Genomic DNA, 15,830 nt, shown 5'->3' on the forward strand with positions numbered 1-15,830 from the left:
GTCTTGATTCCACTTTCTTTATTTCTCATACCTATTATGGATGTTAATGAATTAAGTGTGTTTGAAAGCAAAGAATTAAAGAAGTTACTTGACTCATTTCAAGATGTATTTCCTAAGGAACTGCCATCGGGCCTACCACCCGAAAGGATAGTGGATCATTGTATTGATCTAGTCCTTGGTGCTCAACCTGTTAGCATTCCGCCTTGCAAGATGAGCCAGGTTGAGGAAGATGAGTTGGCCAAACAACTCGCAAATTATTTGAGGATGGGCCAGATCCGTCCAAGTAAATCACCTTGGGGTGCGTCTATGTTACTTAGGAGAAAGAAGGATAACACCTGGCGAATGTGTGTAGATTACAAGAGACTGAACAAAGTGACAATCAAGAACCGCTATCCTCTCCCTAGATCAGATGACTTGATTGACCGTTTAGTCGGAGCGAAGTATTTCACAAAGATCGATTTACGTACTGGCTACCACCAGATACATATTCATGAAAGGTGTAACTCGTGGCGCCCGGGGGACTAGGGCCTTTGACACACTTGTTGATACCATCAAAGCATATCAAAACACTTAAACATGGCCACAACCTTAACACATATCCATCATCACTTTGCATAAAACATAAAAGCTGGACAAAACATCTACAAATGCTGAAAATGGATCTTGCACATGTGACACGACATAGAGGCCGGAATGGGCCGACCCCCCCCTTGGAGTATTTTATTACCCCAAGGAGAATAATATCATGTACAAGCTTTGAGGGCCTTACTCTCCCCACGGGAGATGCCGGATTATCCATATACAAATGCCATAACAGAGCCCAACACGAGGCAACCAAGCCGGAACATAGGCTATAGAAATGCCGAGCCAACAATATAATCCATATACCTCTGTGTGGGTACTGATTCTTCCCCAAAAACTACGGGTCTTCATGCAATAGAGCTGGTACAGCAAGTACAACTCTCCATTCAGTCGGTACAGCATGTACAATGGCTGGTACAGCCGATACAGTGGCTGGTACAACAGGTACAGTGGTTGGTACAGCCGGTATGGTGGTTGGTACAACAGGTACAGCAAGTACAAATGCTGGTACAACATGTACAGTGACTAGTACAACAGGTACAGTGGCTAGTAGAAGTTGGTATAGCCAGTACAATGGGTGGTACAGCAAGTACAATAAGTACAAGGACTGGTACAACCAGTACAATGGTTGGTACAGTAGGTACAAAGGTTGGTACAACAAGTACAATGGCTAGAAATCTAAATGATTAAATACCCTTGCCTTCAGTATTTCTTCGCGATGGAAGCCTCCAAAACAGTCCCCAACAGTCGGTATTCTTCATGGGCAGCCTTCAAGAGAGAGAGAAAGAGAGTAGCCATCATTAGGGCAGCCTGTAAACGGTGGTAGAGGCTAGTGTGCAGCAAGAGAGCCTCCATAGAGAGGGCTCCAATTTATAGATTTGGGCCTCCCATGAGCTAAAATGGCAAGAGAAGGCTACAATGACAAGTGGAGAGCCACACAATAGCTAAAGTGACAAGTGTGAGGCCACTTGTCTCACTTTGATCCATTTTCTAACAAGTGTCAGGTCACTTGTCTCACTTTGGTCCACTTTCTTGCCACATGTCCCAATCTAAAAGATGGGTCCTTCCATAATCTTTACCTCTAAAAATATCCCAACTAGTAGACATTCTGTCATAGGCACTTTGCCAACTCTTGGTATCTGCTCAATTCCAGATGTAATGACGCGAACAGAATTTCCATCGGAGTCAGGCCAAAAATAGCAACTCTCCTAAATTTTAGGAGTGTGGTCCTTTGTATTCTAGGATAATCTTCCATTCCCAAAGCTTGTACTTTCCAAATATTTAGGCATCCTGGAGTCCACCAGACCCCTTTCATACTGGGAAATGTCTAGGCTAGTGACATCCTCCCCAGCTTCTTAAAAGTTGTCCGCAACTTTAAGCTTCAAGCCATATATTCAAGATATAATCATGTCCCAAAATAAATGGGCGAGACAAATCAGTCCCATAAGTCTAGATATCATAATCCATGTCCCAAGTAAATGGGTGAGACAAAATAAGTCTCCTGCCAATAAGGCATCGGTCCACATGACCCTTGGCATAGACATAAGTCTCGTGCCAACCAGGCATCATGTCCACTTTTACCACTTGCACTCCGTGTTGGTATTCTGACCACACACCTTGGATGAGAGGTGGGCTCAAGTAACAAGATAAAACAATCACTCGCAGGCATAGATGGCCTGGTGTTCCATAAGCATTTCTGCTACACATAGTTTGTAGGCATTTCGGCCACCAACTCACACTACCCTCTCAAGTGCCCGTGTTCCCTTCCATTTGCTCTCTATTGTTCCACCCACACATGGTAGAAACAATCTTCAAGAGAGCACGTAGGACAAGAAAACACTACACACGGCATGTTGTGCTCGACACTACCCTCTGAAGTGCCCATGTTGAAATGTTCCCTTCCATCTGCTCTCTATTGTTCCACCCACACATGGTAGAAACAATCTTTAAGAGAGCACGTAGGACAAGAGAACACGACACAGGGTATGTGAACCATGAGTTTCATAAGTCCAATGCATCCCAAATAAAGGGAGCTATAAAGAATAATCCATCCTAGTAAAAGGGAGTCATAAACATAATCCATAAACCTGAGGATGGATCCAAATCTCTAGAAAAGAAGTCTAGGAATCCATAGACCTGTATACCATAACTCTTACCGCATACTCCGTGCTAACCACACACCTTGGAGTAGAGGTGGACTTTATCCATAAAAGCATCATATCCATGAGAGATCCAAATATTTCTTCTCTATAAACTCGGACAGATTCGTCCATAGAAATTGCTTGTGAAGCCCAATATCTATATAAATCTCGTCCAAGAAAGAAATCTCCATAGATATAATCCATCCTAATAAAGGGAGCCATAAACAATGTTTCCCTGAAACCATCTCAAGGCAAACAACACCACCTTTCTTCTTGCATGGCTATGCAAGGGTTAGTGAACATCAAAAACACTTCATAGTAAATAGCAAAAGCACCAACTTTGCAAACTCAAAGTATACTTAGCTTTTCTTTGGCAGGTTAGTCATGAAGCCAAAAGAAATATCTCGTCACCATATCCTTAAGATATCCTGAGATATATCTCCATATATCCATATGGAAAGAGTGCTAAACGTGTGCACATAAAGCCAACTCCACACTTCCAAGATAAAATTTTGTGAATTCATAAATCCTTAGATTAACAAGTTGTCTACTGCTCATGCTCTTGCTTCATAAGCTATGAAGCGGCTGACCATGCTTAACAGCAATGATGGTAAGTGTGGTCTCCACTTGAGATCTTTTCTCTTCCTTATTCATAGAAGGAAGCCTCCGCTTCCAAGAAAGCCTATGCTCTGATACCAATGTAACTCATGGCGCCCGGGGGACTAGGGCCTTTGACACACTTGTTGATACCATCAAAGCATATCAAAACACTTAAACATGGCCACAACCTTAACACATATCCATCATCACTTTGCATAAAACATAAAAGCTGGACAAAATATCCACAAATGCTGAAAATGGATCTTGCACATGTGACACCACACAGAGGCCGGAATGGGCCGACCCCCCCCTTCGAGTATTTTATTACCCAAGGAGAATAATATCATGTACAAGCTTTGAGGGCCTTACTCTCCCCACGGGAGATGTCGGATTATCCATATACAAATGCCATAACACAGCCCAACACGAGGCAACCAAGCCGGAACATAGGCTGTAGAAATGCCGAGCCAACAATATAATCCATAAACCACGGTCTTCATGCAATAGAGCTGGTATAGCAAGTACAACTCTCCATTCAGCCGGTACAGTAGGTACAATGGTTGGTACAGCCGGTACAGTGGCTGGTACAGCAGGTATAGTGGCTGGTACAGTCAGTACGGTGGCTGGTATAGCAGGTACAAGTACAAATGCTGGTACAGCATGTACAATGACTAGTACAACAGGTACAACAAGTACAACAAGTATAAGGACTGGTACAGCCAGTACAATGGCTGGTACAGCAGGTACAAAGGCTAGTACAACAAGTACAATGGCTAGAAATCATAATAAATGATTAAATATCCTTGCCTTCAGTATTTCTTCGCGATGGAAGCCTCCAAAACAGTCCCCAACAGCCGGTATTCTTCATGGGCAGCCTTCAAGAGAGAGAGAAAGAGAGTAGCCATCATTAGGGCAGCCTGTAACGGTGGTAGAGGCTAGTGTGCAGCAAGAGAGCCTCCATTAATGAAGAGAGAGGGCTCCAATTTATAGATTTGGGCCTCCCATGAGCTAAAATGGCAAGAGAAGGCTACAATGACAAGTGGAGAGCCACACAATAGCTGAAGTGACAAGTGTGAGGCCACTTGTCTCACTTTGATCCATTTTCTAACAAGTGTCAGGCCACTTGTCTCACTTTGGTTCACTTTCTTGCCACATGTCCCAATCTAAAAGATGGGTCCTTCCATAATCTTTACCTCTAAAAATATCCAACTAGTAGACATTCTGTCATAGGCACTTTGCCAACTCTTGGTATCTGCTCAATTCCAGATGTAATGACGCGAACAAAATTTGCATCGGAGTCGGGTCAAAAATAGCAACTCTCCTAAAGTTTAGGAGTGTAGTCCTTTGTATTCTAGGATAATCTCCCATTCCCAAAGCTTGTACTTTCCAAATATTTAGGCATCCTGGAGTCACCAGACCCCTTTCATATTGGGAAATGTCCAGGCTAGTGACATCAAGGCATGTTGAAGAACTGCCTTTCGGATTAGCCTTTAGGTATGGCCATTACGAGTTTCTTGTATTACCTTTTGGCTTTACCTATGCTCCAGCCACTTTCCAGCAAATGATAAACGATCTTTTTCGTGAACATTTGGGAAAGTTCGTGGTGGTGTTCATGGATGATATTTTAGTATACAGTCGTACTCTTGAGGACCATGTTAGCCACCTCACGATTATCTTAACTATTTAAGACAGAATTGATTGTATGCTAAGTTTAGGAAATGTGAGTTTTTTATGACATAAATCATTTACTTGGGACACAAGATGACATGAGACGGGTTGAGCATTGACTATGACTGAGTCCAGAAGGTTTTGGCTTGGCCGATACTGCAGACGATGAGACAACTTTGTTCTTTTCTCGGTTTTGTTGTTTTTCTTTGGAAATCTGTGCGGGAGTACTCTCAGCTCACACTATCGATGACTGACTTGTTGAAAGGTCGTGGACGTAAGTCGAATCAGCCTATCCCTTGGAATAACGATTTGGATATGGCCTTCAGACTTTTGAAAGATAAAGTCAAGGACGTTCCTACCTTAGCACTACCCGATCCTAGTAGGCCTTATGTTCTTGAGACTGACACATGAGTGACTATGCGACTGGGGTTGCTCTATTCTAAGATGGTAGACCTGTTGCTTTCGAGAGTCCAAAGTTAGACAATACTCAATCTCGTTGGCCAACCCTTAAGGAGCTTTACGCTGTTATTTATGCTCTCAAGGTTTGGAGGCATTATTTATATGGCTCCAAGATTCTTAAGGAGTGTCATGGCATCCCTTTTGCATCCCGAGGTACACAGGACATTAGCTTTAGTGAGCCACTTTCTATTGGCCAAAGATGAAAGGGTATATAGAAGATTATGTTCTCAAGTGTCAGATTTGTCAAGCAAATAAAGCTGAACACTTTAGACAGGCTGGGATGTTGCATCCTTTGCAAATTCTAGGTAATAAGTGTGAAAGTATTTCCGTGGATTTTATTACCGGATTGCCAAGAACACATCGGGGCCACGATTCTATTTGGGTTGTGGTAGACCGCTTAACAAAGATGGCCACATGAAAGATCGTTACAGCCACGCAATTAGCAAGGCAGTTTATCGAGTAATTGTTTAGACTAGATGGTTTACCGTAGGACATAGTCAGTGATAGGGACTCAAGTTTACAAGTGACCTTTGCAGGCTTGTTTTTGACCAGGGGGGAAAGCTTGCAGCTTTATGCATACAGTGATTCAGATTGGGCTGGTGATTATGATACCAGGCAATCCACCGGTGGGAATTGTTTTTTTCTTGGCAACTCATGCATATCTTGGTTGAGTAAAAAGCAACCCACTGTTGCTACATCTACTTGTGAGGCTGAGTACAAGGCAGTCTTTACAGCTACAGTAGATTGTGTATGGTTGAGGAGACTATTGGTTGATCTTCGTGAGTGTCAGCAGACACCCACCACCATTCTCACTGATAGCCAGAGTGCTATGGCCGTGGCACGAAATCCAGTATTTCATGCACGTACCAAGCACATAGAGATTCATTATCACTATGTCAGAGAGAGGCTACATGCAGGGGAGATCAGTTTATCTTATGTTGGATGTCTTCTGTGCAATCTCTCTTTGATGGTAGATGAATGCAAGGTGTCTCATGACCATCACCTGACTGCATGTTATATGCATCATCTCCAGATTGGATGCATGTATCTTACTATTGGGGAACTATGAGTTCCCAGGTTAGTGTTGGTCATTTGTGATCCCTGTTTGATGAAGTGACCGCTTTTCCATGTTTCCTCATAAGTCCCTTCAGAAAGAGTGCACAGAGCGGAAGCAGAGTGGCACTAGAATGTGCTGAACAGAGAGTGCAAGAGAGAGAGAGAGAGAGAGATATGGAGAGAACTATGCTGAATATACTAATATACTGGAGCAAAACAGTCCCAAGCAAGAGACACTACAAGTCTCATAAGTGAGGGAGCAAAATATGTACAAGACTGAATGAATGATAAGAGGCCAACCCCACCTATTTATAGGTGAGGAGGGCTGGCCGACTGGAGCTCAATAAGTTGGCCAACTGGAGCAGAGGAGCTGGCCGACTGGTAAAATACCAAAAGGGCTGGGAAAATCCCAAAAAATATGTAAAATAGGGGTGGCCAGCCCACAATCAAGGGCCATACAAATGGGACCAAAAGGACACCAGAAATGGGCAGAAACTGGGGATGAATGTGCTAACACCCCCTCTCAGCGCACCAGATGCTGAACATAACTCCGAGAAGTTGAAGAAGTCGTTCTCTGTCAAAGACAAAGGAAAGCAGCAACAACAGGTACCAGGAAAGCTCCACAAGCAATCTCCAGAGCAACTCAGCTACAAAAGTAACACTACAAGTTGCCAGGTACAGTGTTCCTCTAGAAGAGAACAACCATGTAGGTTGCATCGTGCTGCTCCAAATATCGGTGCCAAACCAAAATATAAACACAGGCAGTGTCATAGGAATCCCTAGAAGCCTGTAGCTCCAAGAAGATAATACCCTCAAAAGAAATAGAGTCCAGCTGCTCCAACTCTGTACCAAGAGTAGCCAAATGCTGTATAATAGCACCCTCCTCGAAGGTCGGCATTGCTAGATGTAAGAACTTAATTGCCCCCTCTGAAAACTGATGTCGGGACTCCACAGGCCCAACCAAATCCAAATCCTTGGAAGTACCACTGTGCCCCAGGCACGGTCACGGACACACCTGACCACAATCCAGAATCCTCACACAGAGTAAGAGGAAGAGGAACATCCACTGTAGTGGTAACAGAAGTAGTGGTAGCCTCCTCAATAGCATTACATAGCGTAGAAGCAGGCTCCTCCATAGAAGGCAAAGGGACCGGCAACACATCCTGGTCACTGGGTGTCCAAGAAAGAGTCGGAGGCGAAGCAATAGGAGAAAAATCCCCCTCAGAAGTTGTGAGCAAAGATGGCCCACTGTCTTCCTCAAAAACATTACCAGAGATATCATCCTGGCAAGGAGAAGTATGCACAGAAACTGAAGGCAAGGCAACAGGAGAAACAAACTCCTCAGATGCAGTGAGCAAAACTAGCCCACTATCCTTCGCTGCAGGAACATCTCCAAAGAAGTATCCATAAGATCACTTGTCGCATAGCACCCAGAAGCAGAAAGCATCTGCCGATCACTGGCATCACCATACAAGTCACAAAGCAATTGCCACACATAGAAGGTAGAAGCACCATCAGGAGCATAGATGGAGTGTCGAAGAACCGAATCCTGACAATTTAGGAGGAGAAAGCCATAGATCTGTCCGTCAGTCTTCCTCCACCGACACACATCCTCCGCAGAGGCAAGGTCCGGCAAGCACCGATTCTTGAACGAGAGAAACTCCATCAAACCATACTCCTTGAGAATAGAAGTAACTTGCAACTTCCATGACTGAAAGTTACCACCATCCAACTTGTCGGCCTCATCAAGGAAATAACAAGAGAGTGGTACGGGAGCCAAATCTGAAGTTGTCATCATTGATTCAATCAATAGAACCAACCCTCATAAGATAAAAACTGTCCAAATCAGAAAACGTTGATAAATAGGGTCTTTCCTCCCACCAAAACGCAGCCCTAAGAGGCTGGACATCACCCGAGAATATGTTGTAAGAGGGTGCAAGAGGGAAAGGCAACAACAAGGATAGTAGCTTGGGCTCTCCTCGAGAAAAACGCACAAACTCTGAAGAAGAAGAAGTGTCCTCCACAGGTACCAAAAATGCCACCAAAGCCTGCAACACCACAGACCCCCTCTGCAAAGGGGAAAGCCCACTGGAGAGGAAAACGCAGCACACAGAAGGCTGCTGTCCTGAAAAAACAGGCCGCCTATGTCCAATCTCCACGTGGAAAAGAAAACGCTGATCAAAGAGTACCTGATGGCTGTGTCGGTGAAGCCAAATTGTAGGCGAAAAGACCAGCAGGTGCTGTCCAGAAAACACAGCAGCAAAGGGCTGCAAATCTGAGAGAAAACGCAGAGGAGAGGGTGCTGAAAACAGTGCTGAATCTGGGGCAGCAAAGAGGTTGCTAAACTAGGAGCGATGATACCATGAAAGAGTGCACCAAGCGGAAGCAGAGTGGCACTAGAATGTGCTGAACAGAGAGTGCAAGAGAGAGAGAGATATGGAGAGAACTATGCTGAATATATTGGAGCAAAACAGTCCCAAGCAAGAGACACTACAAGTCTCATAAGTGAGGGAGCAAAATATGTACAAGACTGATGAATGATAAGAGGCCAGCCCCACCTATTTATAGGTGAGGAGGGCTGGCCGACTGGAGGTTAATAAGCTGGCCGAGTGGAGCAGAGGAGCTGGCCAACTGGTAAAATACCAAAAGGGCTGGGAAAAATCCTAGAAAAATATGTAAAATAGGGGTGACCAGCCCACAATCAAGGGCCATACAAATGGGACCAAAAGGACACCAGAAATGGGCAGAAACTGGGGATGAATGTGCTAACACCTTCTCTTTTCAAGATTAGATCAGTATAAAACAGTCTCTCATTACATTAAAATTCATTTGGTTTTGGTTTATATGGTGCCAGGTATACACATGGGGAAAAGGTTACTGTGGAGCGCTAGGTCAGGGTGATGAGGGTGACAAGCCTACACCAGAACGCGTGGCAAGCCTAAATGGCATTCACGCGGTTCAGGTGAAACCGATTTTTTTTTTTGGTTTTCTCGCATTCTTTTAAAGGTTGTGCTCTTAGATTTCTGACCTAAGGTTAGCAATGCAGGTTTGCGCAAAGAAGAGGAAAACCTTCGTACTAGGCGATAATGGCACGCTCTTTGCATTTGGATGGATGGGGTTTGGAAGCTTGGGTCTGACTAACAGAGGGAACTCCGAAAAAGTTCTAAATGCAAGTGTGCTAGACTCTTTGAAATGCTATCACATTTCTCAGGTTAGTGCTGGTCTATATCACACTGTGGTAGTAACCAACAAAGGCACTATACTAGGGTTTGGAGATAATGAAAGAGGTCAGCTTGGACTGGGCCATTTGCAATGCTACCCAGAGCCAATGGAGATGGTTTTGAAATTTGACACTACAGGTGGTTCTTCTGTTGCATCATAGAATCAAAGCAATTGTACCAGCAGACCCTAACTGAGTGGTAATACCCTGGCCTGCTGACGTGGGTATGCTGATTTTTGGGTTCAAACCCTTGCACCTAACATATTAATTAATCTCCTAAAGAAGAATAAATGCAATTGCAAACCTAAGTTAGGGGCGCAGCTTTCAAAAGTGTTATATGATTTGTTGGAAATTAAGTTGATCAAAGAGATCACCCTTAGAAGATCACTAAGCCAATGCCGAGGTTTTTGTATGTGGATACAAGGGGCCCTCATTGGGAATGTTACAAAGATGTTTATTTGACATTAACGAATCATCAAAGTTTTTTTTAAAAGCATTAAAAACAAAAATTCAAAAGAATAGAGACAGATAGTGTTTTGGATAAATGATAATTTCCAGACACCATGATGTCTTATAAGAATGGAATGTATGTATTAGAGTTAGCAGATCGAGTCATGGCTACACTTTGGAGATCCGGTCATGGCTGTAGAAGCCTATAGCCTTACCACTTGTGCCTAACTAGGTGTTCCATCGTTGCCTAGATTGTGTTCCATATGACTGCAGAGTGTCCAAGCCGAGGTGATTGCATGCAGATCGGTGGGAAGACTCTAGCATGCAGAAGCTTAGAGGAACTTTTACTAGTACAGTGAGAATAGAGACGAGAAGGTGCACAGTGCACCAGTACACTAGATTGGGTTCCCAAATACCCACTAAAGGGCCCCCTCCCAAAGGAGCGTTTGCTTTGATACTTGCAAGTAAGAATGAGTACAACACCGGGCTTTCCTTTATTGTGAAACTTAGTGAGGTTCTGATGACTTATCCGGTGGATTCCGGAAGCAACACATTTGCCTTGTTATTTGGGCTCATTTGAAACCCTGAAGGATGAGGATTTGTAAACGGTTTTAGCCAACTAACATGGAAAACATTATTGGACTTGGTAGAAGACCAAGCTTCATTGAGACTTCGCTGAATGAGGAAGAGATAGAAGCTTCAAAATGGCAACTTTGGGCATCGCTTGTCGACTTATTTCAACCATTACTTCATAATTGGGAGATGCACCGAATCTTGTTTAGAACACTTCATAGCTTTACGGTGCTTATTTGCTTGCCTTGTGTAGGTATCTTGCTTTGGCTAGATAATCATTTATTACCTTCAATACGTCATAGTGCTCACTGACATGGGAACTCGTGTGTCTTGCACGAGGGAGAAGAAATGAGGAATGTAAGGGTCCTATGCACTTGGGCAGACATCAAAGAGCGAGAGCGTTATGGAAAGCTCTATCTCAACCTCTATACTAATGCAAGAGCAAGAATGGGGGAAAGATGGAGATGGACAAGGAAAGGGAGAAGGGGAGAGCAAGCTAGGTTGATGGCCGGTTTGCATCCTTAGCCGTCCTTATTTGAACAATCGTCTCTTGTGGAGAAGTTAGGGTCCTCAACCTTGCCTACTTTGTTGTCACCACAGCGGTAAGGAGCAAAGAGGGAGGGATCTATGGAAATTTGTCTCAATCTCAATATCAATGTGAGCGCAAGAATGGGTGAGAGATGGACATGCAAAAGGAGAGGGAGAAGAGGAAAGACATCAAATTATGGCTAGATCCCATGTTAACTAGTGCCTGTACTCAAATTGTTAGAAAATAAGTGATGAAGGGTACTTGGAAATGAGAGGGAGCATGCACCTTAGGGATGAAAGGTTGCTAAGGCTAGAAGCAATTACACTGGTTAATGTTGGGAAGCATTGTAAACCTCAAAAGGCATGGTAGATTCCTAGGAACAAGGAACCTACTTAACGTGGAGAGCACAAAACTCTTCAATTGACTTTGAATGAGTTCTTAAATCAAGGGAGGTGGACCTAGAATCAAGGGAGAAGATTTAGGGTATGTTTAGGTGAGGATTCCATGGGCTAATGATGTAGCTTGGACTATTTAAAGGCCCTCCATCTAATGGATATTGTTTTTATTGGATCAACTCTCTAGCATCGCCATTATCTTGTCACTAGTGCTTATTACTTTCTCTACTTCGATTATGCAAAAATGTTGAGCCTAATCTTTTACTATCCACCATAATGACTAATCTATTACTCTCCATCCTATTCGCTCCTCCCAACTTGCAAGTTTCAAGTTGGTAGCAAAGCCCCGTAGCCATCTATACACTCTAGGATGTTCAATTAGTAAATGATATGAACCTTTTATCAATCAAATCAATCAAGTCAAGTCAAGTGATTAGAGGGCTTCTTTGAAGATTTGGGCAAGGAGATTATCACAACAGCAAGGTAATTCAAGCACAACCTAGGACCAATTTTCAGAATTCAACGTAGATTGAAATCTACTCAGGAATTGGTATAAATCATGTTTTTTAATACAATGAAGCTATAATAATGTTTATCTATCATTGCTCCATGCTCACATCAAGTCTTCTTATATCTTGATTAGCTCTCGAACCCTCTCAAATCATCAATTTACTCAATAACAAAAAACTGTCTATAAACAAAGAGTATTTAATGCTTCATTGAAGTGATAATCTCAACCATTAAGGGTTCAAATCTCTAACTGGGGTGTTGGTATTTCTATGTTTTTCATCATATTAGCACTCCAACATCATTTGGGAGCTCAAGTCACTAATCTAAAACATGGTATTTTTTGCATGTTTACTTAAAATAAGATTAGTATATAATTAGTGGAATTTGGTTTTGCATTGGTCATATTTGTACTCATATTGATTGTACAAGGGTACACATTGGCCTTGACATCATCATTGAAGTGCTAAGACTCCCATCATTTGTGTGACAATGGCCACTGGATTAATAGTAGAGAAGTTCACATTGAGGGTGTCCATACATGGCAAGTAAAAAAACATGTATCTACTCATGAGATAGAGTTTGTGGGGCATTGTAAAGTGTGGAATTCGGAGTTGAGGTGAATAGACGGAAGAGTAGAGATGAAAAAGCTATGTCCATCATTACATTGGGATTGTGAGTGATGCATTCATACACTACATTACATTGGGATTGTGAGTGGTGCATTCATACACTACATTACATTGGAGGAGAACTCCAAAGGGACATGGGATGAATTAGAGAAATTATTTGGAGCAAAAAGAAATAATTCTATCAGCCTTTAAAAAGTTTAAATTTTTATTTTGGACATGAAAATAAATGATGCTTCTCTCGCACATGTCAAAAAGAAGAGCATCATGCACTAATAACTAGCCAGTATTGGCTCTGTTGTAGAAGAGGAAGATGACATTGCCAACCTAGTGAAAAGCATGCCAAGTGAAGAGTTTTAAGACCCCCTAGCTAATGGAAATTGTGTGTGTTGGTGGATTAACTCTCTTGCATTGTCATTATCTTGTTATTACTTTTCTTTACTTAGATTATGTCAAAATGGTGAGCTTAATTCATTACTATCCACCCTAATCATTCCCAACTTGCAAGTTTCAAGCGAATCATGCCTCAGTGGTCATGCCTGGGTGTCTTCACTCACAATCTTCTTCTTCCAAGTCTATGACTTGGGAAATGATGTGATACGTAGCTTCTTTTTTTTGGTTGACTTCAATTCCTACCCTTCTTCTTCCAAGTCTATCACTTGGGCCATGTTGATAGAGATGTGACATGCACTTCTTTTGCCTTACTTTGGCTTCAGGCTGAGATTCTCATTTCATTGCAATTACCTTATTCTGGTGAACAGCCCTAAAGATGCTTTCAATTAGGGGCCCATAGTAGCATCGAACTTTACTAACATTGAAGAATCCTTTCATTTCCATTCCATGAAGTGTTTCAATGCGTTTGGATCCTTGTGAAGTGCTTGTGAGGTGAGCTCACAAATAAGAAATGGTTCCATTCCCTTATACTTGAGCTTCCACCATATCCTTGACCTCAATTCTTTAATCCTTGAGCTTTTTGTGAACCATTCCTTGTGTGGTAGTTTCTCAATGATCATCCCATAAAAAACTGTAGATAGTCTCACTTCTTCTAATTGTTCAAGATCAAAGGGACGATTGGATAGAATGTTACCTATCAACCGTTCCTTGATGATAATTCTTAGGTTGGGCTCTAAGAATTCTATTGGTATGACTACATTGGTTCCATATGTCAAGTTGAAAGGTGTGGTGTTAATGGCTACCTTGTAGGTAGTCTTATAATTCTTAGGTTGGGCTCTAAGAATTCTATTGGTATGACTACATTGGTTCCATATGTCAAGTTGAAAGGTGTGGTGTTAATGGCTACCTTGTAGGTAGTCTTATAAGCCCATAATGTTCTTGGAAACTTCTGTTCCCACTCCTTGCACAAGGCTTCAACTATCTTGGTGAGGATCACACATAAGGATTGCAGATATCCTTGTTTTGGTTCTTCCCAATGAGCTGTTGGCATTTGTACAGCCTTGTACAAACTCGACTACATCACCAATAATGCAAGCCACCACAAGCCTACTAATAGGACTTTCTTTGCAGTGGTGTCCACAAAGAAATTCCTTCAAGCCACACCAAAGTGAGCTTGTTCCAAGATTTTGATATAATCAAATTCTTGCGGGTATCACCTCATCATTCCCATCATGGCCTAGCTTGTACAATTGCCCGACTAGGGAATCCCTTCTTGATAAGGTGCCCAACTCGGTCTCGTTGTTTTAAGAGGTCTTTCTTGGGACATATTGTTGGGCAAATAGTGAACTATATGTTCTACCCATTCACATTCAAGAACAATGCAAAGTTTGAACAATGAAGCATCTAATAGATTGTTATATACTCCAATTGGTGCTTCTCCATTACGGATGTGGAGAAAATGATCGGCATGCACAAGTTGTGAGCCCTTCCTTGTGAAGTCAAACTCCATTAGGATCAAAAGCCAATGGGTGATCCTTTCCATAGCACAAGGCAAAAAAAACTTGATGATTGAGAAAAAATATAAACTTGGTCTCCAAAAGATAAAGGCTATATTTCTTAATCGCACAAACTTGGTTGCCAAAAGATAATGACGATATTGCGTTGTGGTGTAGTTTTGTTTAGCATCATTCAATTGGAGGATTGGTGAAGCTAACAAGAAAATCGATGTTATGCTCTCTAGGTTGTGCCAGCACATAACCAATTGCAAAGGTTGGGGCATCAATGTGCACATGAAGATGATATCCTAGTTGGGAGATCTTATATATTGGTGCACTAGCCAAAGCTTTCTTGAGAATCTCATACACTCTCACCCTCCCAACCTTTGTAAGAACCAAAGGCGCACCTTTCATTTAGAATTGACACAAAGATCATCAATGAAGACATCAAGGAATTTCTAGAGATACTCCTTGTATGTTGTGCATATAAGTCTAAAAAGTCACTAGGACATTATTTAAGCCAAATGTCATAACTCTATATGCGTAGGTGTCCCACTCTATTGCAAATGTTATCTTATGTTGATCCTTCAAATCTATTTCCACTTGGTTATAGCTTGAGAATCCATCTAGGAAGATGTAGGCCTCCTTGCTTGTGACGCACTCTAGAACATGTTTTGTGAAAGAAGACAACAAGGGGTAATGATCTTTTATAGAGGTTACGTTAACTTTTATAGTGGTTACATTAAACTTTTATAGTGATCTTTTATAGTGGTTACATTAAGCTTTTTAAGGTTAATGAAAAATATGATTTTCTTGTTTTTCTTGGGCACTATCACCATCATGGGGGATACCTATTATGTATGTTTAATCTCATGGAGGATACGACATTCTGTATGTTCAATCTCGTAAATGAACAAGCATGGTGATCTCCTCCTTGACCATCCCAGAGTACTTGGAATTCATTGAGTAAGCCCTACGTCTTAAAGTCTTTGCTCCTTCCTCTCAATTAGAATTGTGTGCTTTGGCTACTTTTGGAGGTACACCCCTTCATGTTGGTATACTTCCCAGCAAAGCAATCTTGGAACTATGTAATATCGATGAGATCTTTCTCCTCTGCGGGAGCCAAATCCTA

General features: G+C 42.3%; 1 protein-coding gene across 1 annotated transcript in view; it reads left to right on the forward strand.

Annotated features, from left to right (window-relative positions):
• Nucleotides 1-10,056, forward strand: part of LOC147639929 (Regulator of chromosome condensation (RCC1) family protein) — a 33,460-nt gene extending 23,404 nt beyond the window's left edge. The window contains exons 5-6 of the mRNA XM_086775417.1: nt 9,361-9,468; nt 9,553-10,056. Coding sequence (XP_086631543.1) covers nt 9,361-9,468; nt 9,553-9,888 — 444 coding nt within the window. The 3' untranslated portion in view covers nt 9,889-10,056. The remainder of the gene's footprint in view (nt 1-9,360; nt 9,469-9,552) is intronic.
• The last annotated feature ends 5,774 nt before the right edge of the window (nt 10,057-15,830 follow it).

The sequence above is a fragment of the Cibotium barometz genome, chromosome 3 (assembly GCF_041138505.1).
Source record: "Cibotium barometz isolate CiBa-2024 chromosome 3, ASM4113850v1, whole genome shotgun sequence".
Taxonomy (NCBI): Eukaryota; Viridiplantae; Streptophyta; class Polypodiopsida; order Cyatheales; family Cibotiaceae; genus Cibotium; species Cibotium barometz.